This window comes from Oikopleura dioica, chromosome 2 (assembly GCF_907165135.1).
Source record: "Oikopleura dioica chromosome 2, OKI2018_I68_1.0, whole genome shotgun sequence".
NCBI classification, from domain to species: Eukaryota; Metazoa; Chordata; class Appendicularia; order Copelata; family Oikopleuridae; genus Oikopleura; species Oikopleura dioica.
The window spans coordinates 3,415,036-3,424,000 of record NC_137292.1 but is presented as its reverse complement, the minus strand read 5'-3'; the positions used below and the strand labels follow the sequence as shown (position 1 = coordinate 3,424,000).

The 8,965-nt window shown below is 39.5% G+C and overlaps 2 protein-coding genes across 2 annotated transcripts; one reads left to right on the top strand and one right to left on the bottom strand.

Annotated features, from left to right (window-relative positions):
• The first annotated feature begins 6,233 nt into the window (after nt 1-6,233).
• On the top strand, nt 6,234-7,612 carry LOC145697683 (neo-calmodulin-like). Its single transcript, XM_081774897.1, has 8 exons — nt 6,234-6,353; nt 6,439-6,456; nt 6,694-6,780; nt 6,856-6,997; nt 7,041-7,140; nt 7,252-7,336; nt 7,378-7,506; nt 7,549-7,612. Exons 1-8 carry the CDS (start codon nt 6,328-6,330, stop codon nt 7,610-7,612), a joined length of 651 nt encoding a protein of 216 aa, XP_081631023.1. The 5' UTR covers nt 6,234-6,327.
• Nucleotides 7,613-7,660: 48 nt separating this feature from the next.
• On the bottom strand, nt 7,661-8,965 carry LOC145698538 (uncharacterized). The gene is made up of 5 exons (XM_081775742.1): nt 8,759-8,965; nt 8,498-8,714; nt 8,134-8,458; nt 7,928-8,090; nt 7,661-7,886 (listed from the first exon to the last, which is right to left on the bottom strand). The coding sequence occupies exons 1-5, from the start codon at nt 8,954-8,956 to the stop codon at nt 7,686-7,688; spliced, it is 1,104 nt and encodes a 367-aa protein (XP_081631868.1). The 5' UTR covers nt 8,957-8,965; the 3' UTR covers nt 7,661-7,685.

The following is an 8,965-nucleotide window of genomic DNA, read 5'->3' as shown; positions in this document are numbered from 1 at the left end:
GCATCAGCAATGCGGAAATCTTGTGGAAACGACTTGGGCAGCGAGATTCTATCAAGTACTACCGCCTCGCATTCGCCCAAGGAGCCAGACTTGTTGAACGAATCCAATAAATGCCCCGTAAGGAGCCTTCTTCCTTGGAGGGGAGGGGATGTAAGCCTGGCTTTCCCCATATTTCCCCATTAGGCCCCATGATGTAGGCAAATTCCCATATAGGTCCACCATGAGGACAGTGAATCAGCAAGAGCATCCACTCAGCCGAGTGAGCTCATGTCTCAGCGCAAGAGCGCCATCCGAACTCATCCAGCGCATGCTTCGGGCTCTCAACAGCGCCCCCCCAAACTCTGGCACGCGCCTGGCTCTGACTCACGATGGCGCCTGAGAACCAAGCCTCAATGACGCACATGCAACTGATAAGAGGGCTTACTCACCTGAGAATTGACGTCAATCAACCAACTCGGTTCTCACACACTAGCGCCCTCGCCAACGGCCAGATTCTCCAACGACGCCCAACGATGGTGCACGAGAGTCACTCTTTAACGCCCTCTGTACACTTTTGCGCCCTCACTGTTCTCCTATATAAACTGTAACAATTCGGAATAAATTCATTCATTAACTTGAAACCCAAAAAACAAAACAACTTGACTTTTTACTGACTTCGCAACAAACAACAGCAACTAAAACAACTTGCAAACAACCAACAACAAACAAGACGATAGAGCTCTATACCTATTAGAGTTCTCCTCCACCAAGCCCTACGAATCTACTCTTTCGTACTAAGGCTTGTTCACCTTTATTAACTGCTAGTAGTCAAGCGAGTACATCCGTGTATTTTTGCTGAGGCCCTAGGATAAAAACAGAGCAGGACTTTCGAACTCTAGTGCATACATCAAGTGTCTTAGTTACACAGTCATCTTCATCTTCCGACTCGTCTTCCTGCTCTTGGGGTTCGTCGAGAAGAGTTCTTGTTTGCGGAATATTTTCCAGTTCATTTTCGCACGGAGCGGTGGCAATAATAAGCTGATCTGTTTTATTCTCAAAAGGTACTTGGGCTTTTCGCCTCGGGGTAAGCTCAAATTTTCTTTTTAGAATTACCGGGTTTTGTTTCAAGGGGAATGCAAGAGTCGTAAGGAGGTGGAGCTTTATTATCTTCATTTTTATCCATATCTCTAAGATTTTTTCGGTTTGGTAATTCAACCGTGATTTTCTTGTTCTTGAGCAACTGATAAAATATTTAGTGCGTCCGTGAGTCTTTACTTAGGTCTTTGAGACATGCTGACTAAGGGTCTTTGGAGAGCTCACGCACAGGTTCATAAGCTTTCTTATAGCAAAGAAAAATTTATTGAAAGAAGAAGCCAAAAAAAAAGGAATTCAGTTTAAAAAATCATCCAGAAAGAAGCAGCAGAAAATCTCCTTGATCTGCTCTTTGACTGCAACAAAAATACACATGAATGGACATATTATGCAAAAACAGATCGATTTAAAAATGCAGGAGCAGCAGGAGAACTCTTCCTCATCGTCTGGATCTATAGTCATTTTCTTATCATGTTTTTTATGCAACAAAATTTTCAAAAACAAACTTTTACTTTTGTTTTGAAAAACAAGTTCCTTAGATGGCTCGTTTTTCAACAAAAGCTCATTGTTTTGTTCATCCTCGACGATTGGGACGATACATTCATTTGAAGCAGCAGTCTTCGATTCGTTAATTTGCTCTTCTGAAGATACAGTGAAATTTTGAAATAAACCTTTTTTTTCTTATATTACCTTTCGTGTCACTAGAATCGGCACAAATCTCCTGCTCAGGTTTGCAAAAGAGTTGGTTGTGATCATCGATAAACTTCTGAATTTCATTACTCCTCTGAAGCGAATCCTTTTGAGAAGGCGAAGTAAAGTCGTCGATTTTTATCGAAATGCATTCTTTTTCTTCAGCCATTTCCTCTCGCTTTTCTATTTTTGAAAGAGCGACTGGTTGGTAAGCGAATGAAATAATATGTTTATTTGCTGATTTCAACAAAAGATAAGAGTTTTTTGTTCCCATCATTTTTGAAGATGAAGCAGTTTTTGAATAATTTCTTTCAAAGAAAATTTCAGGGTTTATTTTTTTAAATAAACGGTTACCATGATCACCAGCTTGACCACCATTTTGTTGAAATGATTTGATTACGATAAATTGATTATATTTCTCAAAGCTTTTGTTTGGCAAGTTCAATCTGCCTCTTCTAGAACGTTAAGCCGGGCGTGATAATCCTTTGTAACCTTTACGGTTTCACATAAATAGAATAAGATGACATAACGCATTTAACGATATCAATCTACCATATCATTGCTCAAGAATATATTTTTACTTTTCGACTGGTCGTCATTTCGCAAAATCCAAAAAATGAGAAAAGAGATTTGTGAGAAATTCAGGAATGTGGCGGTTTTATTTTGGGGCTTTTTGGATCTTTTGTAAGTACGACTCGTTTTATGAGCTGGGTTTAATCGAGTTCACTCTTGAGGCAAAAGACTTTTTTAGATTTCATTCGTTGCTGATTTTTGCCTGGAGCGCGCTGGACGAAATTTATCGAGAAAATGGCTTTTTCTCTTCCGGTTGTGAGATCACTAATGATCCGTCGATGATGGCATCGAGTTTGAATCAATCTAGTCGGTCGTTTGAATGCCCAAGTCAAAGTGCCGAGCTTGGAAACATCGTCTCCGTATCTGGTGCTCTTGCTGGCGTTGTCCTGATGATTGCTGGAGTTCTTCGAGATCATCTCGGATTCGGACCGAGTCTGTTGATCATGAAGTCATTTGTGACGATTGGATACATTCTCCTGGCGAACGCGCAACCGGGTGTTTCTGATAACTTGCTCTACGGGTGGGCCCTTCAATATGGTTCAGCGGTTTCGATGCTCTTTTTCTACATTCAACTAGCGAGGCTTTTTGATTTGACAAGCTTTTTGATCTCATTTATGATGCTGACAATGGCTCTCAGCTCCTTCGTACCAGAACTCTGGAAGATTTTGTACATCGATCTTGGCTTCAGGTGTGATTTTTCCAAAAGAAACTTTATAAAATATGTAGTCCTCAAAATATGGCATGGATTTTTGCTGGATTCATGGCTCTGTCAATGATTTTCTCGCTTATATTCATGCCTTGGTATAATTTGGAGTCGAGGGATTCCTTCATAAATCTAAAAGGTGCGGTTTTATCATCAAAAACTTCTTCGAGAAAGCATGATAAAACCGTGCAAAGATGTTATAAGGCAAAAACTACCATTTATCGAGAGAAAAAAAACGGCTGAAAACAAGGAAGACTCAGCCTCAACTTGCTCCTTTCTCAAAAAGTTTCTCCAAAGCATCAGAGTTTTTCTCAATCCTAACTTTTTCGCCGCCCTGTGCGTTTTTGGAAGTGGAAATTTTATTGTCCATAATGTTCTCGCACTGATGACGCAACTTATCGGTAATAAAAATTATCAAAAATTATCTGAAAACAATTTTAGAGCAGAATGAAATAGAAATCGTCGCTGCTGGCTCTACCGTCTCTCTTGTCAATACTCAGTTCAACACCCTAAAAATCGTTCTATCTGGCTGTCTCACAGTCGTTTTTGGCATCATCGTCACCTTCACAAAGAGAAAATTTTCGCAAAAATCAAAAGGAGATCACAATTTAAAGCAACTGGTGATTCCGCTCTTCTTTCATTTGATTGCTTTGGTCTTGTGCATTATTGGAATCGAAAAGAGCGATACTCTGGGGGGCATGTGGACGCTTTTTGTTGGATTTGGAATTATCCAGGCGACGCCTTATTTCTACGAAGTAAATGAATGGATAAGAATAATTTTTGCAGACCATAATTTTATTATTGCCTTGAGTGATCGGAAGTCTAAATTACTGTGGAATGTGAAAATCTTGCTGAATCAAGAGTACTGTTGTGGTCTTTAATAATAGCTCATATTTCGATCCAAATAAAAGATTATTGAAATTTGCTTTCCTTTCGAAAGCCACGGGGTCGGACTAGCCTCAATTGAACTCATCGGTGGACTCTTTAATTTTCTTGGTACCCCGATTCTGAATGATTTTGAAAAGACTGGAAATTTTAACGCCCTGAGACTGAGCGTTTGGATATCTGGACTTGTTGGAGCCCTGGTGAGCTTTTTATTCGATTTGAGCGTAGTCTTCATTTATGAATTTGTAGCCAATTATCTTGCATTTGCCGTTTGCCTATGAATTCGGGCCGAAATGGTTTTTGAACATGGATAAAAGAAGAAAAGAAAAAATGACATTGGAGATTAAAGAAACTGTACCCGAGATAAACTAGAAAAATAATAAATAATTGTACTACGAACTTTATCGAGAGCTCTTCTTTCCTTGTTTGTCTTACTATGTTTTATTGGTGAAATGTCCGTGGAGTAAATAAAGCTTCTTTACAAAGTCGTTAAAAATACAGTAACAGGCATGAACTTTCATTTATCAAAAAAGAACTTCTGATCAAACACGAATAAGAAATAAAAAAAACGAGTGTCAATCATCAGTTGATACTGCCCCTGATATGTCGTCTTGACAAACAAGCTATGATAATTTTGTTTCTTCGGTGCACTTCCGAGAAATTCGGGCATCAATGATCGAAAATTCTACCTCATGGTTCAGAGAAAAAAGAAAAGACTACTTTTATGGTGCATCGGGATAATCTTTCTCATCGCTGGAATAGGCACTATTTTATCTACCCCTCTTATGCTTGCTAAACGAACAAATGACGGATATGATACTGACAAGACTGATTGTCAGTCTACTTGCCGAACAGATTTCTTGGGCTGCAAGGTTCTGTGTGAGACTGACTATTGCCTATCTAGGTGTTTAGAATCATCAGAAAGTAGGAGTCAAATTAAATTCGGATGGTTTTTATTTTTTTCAGATTGCATGGAGGAGTGCTCGACAATCTCTTCATCGACAACCAGAGTATGGAAACCAACCACATCTACCGAAAATTCGCCGATAAAGACTACAAGGATGACATCAAATACAGATAGCTCACGAGACACACTTATCACAACAACTGCAAGAACAAAGCCCGTAACGCTTACAACAACCTCAAAATCAAGTCATCCGCTGTCTACAACTCCGGAGAACTACGAAACACCATCTTCTTTGACGCCAATTTTTAGTTCAACAGTCGCAACGAGTACAGATGTCTATGTATCTTCAACAAATGTGCTTCCAACGACAAAAAGTTCTACCAATATCTTTAATTTAACAACGCTTATTTCCTCCACTATGTTATCTTCAACGACAACAATAACAACGACGTCAACGTCAGCCACAACAATGACAGCCAGAACAATCCCGAGCATAGCGACAACCACTACAACCACAATAACCTCCACAACAACGGCGACAATGACAACAACTACGACAACGACTATGACGACAAGTACAACTACAACAACAACTACGACGACAACTTCAACAACGACTTCGACGACAACAACTACTTCGACGACATCTACAACTACAACAACGACTACGACTACAACTACTTCTTCGACTATAACTACTCCTTCGACTACAAGTACAACTACAACAACTACTACGACGACAACTACAACAACGACTTCGACGACAACTACAACAACGACTACTATGATAACTACAACTTCAACTACAACGAAAACTACAAAACCATGCGTACCGAGATTATGGTTTGAGAAACAAGACGGAAAAAATGTCAGTTTCGAGAGACAAAAGCAAATCTGTATTGATAAAGGAAACCAACTTGATCGAACTTCTGGATACCTTTCATTTTTCAGAACTGAACAAGAGTACGCCCAATATCAACAACAAGTTCCAAAGCGCACCGAAAGAATCGGCTATATTCAGAATGGAAACAACATTTACAGTTGGAATAATGTTGATGGAACTCCAGCAACTTTCACTCAATGGGCCTGGCGTCAGCCAGATCAATCCAATGAAAAATGTGTTTTTGCGTTTTCGTCTTGGTCCGATGATTGGCATGATGTCACCTGTGGCAGTAATCATGGCCAGAACGTTTACTACAGTTGCCGTTTTGAAACAATATGTTCTTGATAACTGTCCAATAAATTTTCTCTTCGTGATCATGGTCATCTCAAATTTTAACATTGAGTTGCTTGTAGTATAATTGCGCTAGATTGTAGCTCGTCGTCAATAATAACTTTGGTTGAATTTGGGCTAATTGCAAATCCTCCTTCGCGGGACGTTAGCACGCTGTTCACTCTATTTTCTAGCCCCTGCGCTTCCTGCTTGTATCATAAATAAGCTCTTGTCAGAAAAGAAGAAGATAGAGAGTACAGAAACGAAGATAAAACATCTTGAGTGATGGGGATTATCAAAGAGATCTCAAGGTATAAGACTAAAAAAAACTCTAACAACATCTCTTAACGGAATCTTTACTTACGGAAAACAGCTGATTATTATTTTTTAACATAGGTCAATTGACAAAATCGGGTAAATATGTAATTCTTTATTTCTATATCGGGAGAACCTCCCAATATATGACATCAATTTTTCATTCATTTTCTTTTCTTAGACATTTTTCTTTATACAGAAAAAAAAACAAAAATCAACTCATTCATTCACTCATTTAAAATTAATTTGTAGGTTCAATTGATATAAAAATATATCAACTTTATTTCCAATTTAACCTCTTCTATGAAAAGAACCCATTATTTACATCAATTTGAGGCGAGGAAGCCAAACACTAGAGAAAATCGTCGATCGGAAGAAGCCTGAGCCCAGAGAGCGCCCAAAACCAAAGGACTCAATTTTCAGGTAATAAATTTGACACTGCCCCTGATCCTCAGATTTATAACGCCACCTTTTTTCTTCATTATAAATGTCTAAAAGGGTCGAATTGGATCAAGAACAGCTCTTGGAAGGCGCGAAAAATGAGTTTACTGAAATTCGGCTGAACCCAAAACAAATGCGAGAAATGCAAGATTTATTCAATTTATTCGACATTGACGACAGTGGCTCAATTTGCAAAAGAGTGAGTTACAGTTATTTGAACTTGGACAGATCGATGTTTCAAGGAGCTAAGAACAGTACTGTCTTCACTTGGCGAATATCCGACCGAGAAAATGTTGGATCAAATGATGACAGAATTTGACGAAGATGGCAATGAGGTGATAGGTCGGTCTCAGATTATCCTTTTCTTCGCGGTTGATCCAAGGTCAAGATCTTGAAAGGTCTTGAACTTAGTGATAATTTTACAATCAATAATTTCTGATATTACTTGTTAAGACTTTGATGAGTTCCTGGCGATGGTTGTAAAATACAACGCAAATGTTCAAATAAACCCGAAACTAGAGCTTTCAAATGCGCTCCGGTACGCATCAAAATCTTTCTCTCGTTTCAATCTTTTTCTAGTGTTTTTGATAAGAAAGAAACAGGGCTGCTGAACACAGATGAGATCATGAAAATTTTATCAGAAAACGGAGAAGATCCATTAAGCCCGGACGAAGTGCAAGGATTTCTAGACATGATCAATTTACCAAGGTAAAGAATCATTCGATTGATTACTTTTCAACCTTTTTTAAGTGGGGGAATAGTCAGCCTCGATGATTTTGCTGAACTGCTAACTAAAAAATTCGATCAAAAATAAAAAAAAATACATTATTCAGAAAAGAGTCAAAACTTTGATTTGATTTTTGTCAGTTTTTATTCACAAGAAAATTTTAATTCAAACTGCAGGAAGTCATAGTGGCATCAAATAAAAGGGGGAAAGTGACATATCCTTCCATGCCCGTTTCGTAGCTTTCTTTGTAATCGAATGATTCGCCGTTCCAGATGAGTTTTTGAGCCACCCAGGGTTCTTTTAATCCCGGAACAAAGAGGAGTTCGTTTCCGTTGAGGGCTGCTTTTCCGAGCATATTCCCCTTATCAAAATGAATGAAATATTTCTCATGAAATATCTTACATGCTGAAGATTTCCGACATGAGACCAGGTAAAGTCGATGAGCGAGTAGATGCCCTTAACAGTGTCGTATCCGTCCTCGTTGTTGTCATCAACTCTGTTGGTCGTACCACCGACGGTTAAGATTCCGGTTTTGAAGGAAATCACGGAGGTGTAACCAATGTCGCTAAAAATAAATTTTCAGAATTGTCAAAAAAGCTTGCTTTTACATTGGATGGTCATCGATCTCCCTCCACTGATCGCCCCGAAGCTCAACTTTTCCTCGTCCACCATCGTTACTTGCTCCAACAGCAATCAGTTGATTATCGTAGACGGTAATAGATGCGCCATATGAACGCTCGAAGCTAACTTTCACATCGTCAAGTCCATTCGATTCGCCATCGAAGACTTCGCAAGTAAAGCCATCGCCAAAACAGAGCCAGACTTCTTCATTGAAAACCGTCGCCGAATGAAGCTCTGAGCTGAAATAGTTCACGAGCCGCGAAGTTTGTTCCTCGAAATTGCAGCCGCGGAGGATCGAAATTTTATTTCCATCTAGAAAAAAGTAAGCATGATAATCAAAAATGATCGTACCTGGGTAGCCCCCAAAGACCCAAAACTCGCCCTTGAAATAGACCCCTCCAGTGCTGTAAATTGTGTTTTTCCCTGGCGAAAAAGCATCAACCTGAGAAATTGAGTTTTCTCCAACTAAATAAGAAGCAGTCAGCTCTGTTTGATCATATCGTTGGCCGAGAACGACTGTTTGTTTCGCCGGGTCGTAGCAATATTCACTAGGGCAATCTTCGCAGCCCTTGGAAAAATGTTGAAATCAAGGAAGAGAATAGTGATCTTTACCTTTGGGCAGGAACGGCCACAAGGGCAGTTGTTGAAGCAGGCTTTGTACTGACTATCGCATTGGAGGTTACAGTCATCAGTCGTACAGGCAGATTGGCAACTGAGGAAGTCAGCGATGCAGGCGTTATCGCACTGTTCTGACGGTAGCAGATCGTTGCAGGCCTCGGAAAAGGCGAAAAAAGCAAAAGTGAATTTCATTTTGACGGA

What these genes read in the sequence shown, in the direction of transcription:
- LOC145697683 (XM_081774897.1), top strand. Translation starts at nt 6,328, where the DNA reads ATGGGGATTATCAAAGAGATCTCAAG. An exon ending in CCAAAGGACTCAATTTTCAG is followed by an intron (nt 6,781 to 6,855) that starts GTAATAAATTTG and finishes AATGTCTAAAAG; the next exon opens with GGTCGAATTGGATCAAGAAC. An exon ending in GAGCTTTCAAATGCGCTCCG is followed by an intron (nt 7,337 to 7,377) that starts GTACGCATCAAA and finishes ATCTTTTTCTAG; the next exon opens with TGTTTTTGATAAGAAAGAAA.
- LOC145698538 (XM_081775742.1), bottom strand. Translation starts at nt 8,956, where the DNA reads ATGAAATTCACTTTTGCTTTTTTCGCCTTTTCCGAGGCCTGCAACGAT. An exon ending in GGTCTTTGGGGGCTACCCAG is followed by an intron (nt 8,459 to 8,497) that starts GTACGATCATTT and finishes ACTTTTTTCTAG; the next exon opens with ATGGAAATAAAATTTCGATC. An exon ending in ATGTCGGAAATCTTCAGCAT is followed by an intron (nt 7,887 to 7,927) that starts GTAAGATATTTC and finishes CATTTTGATAAG; the next exon opens with GGGAATATGCTCGGAAAAGC.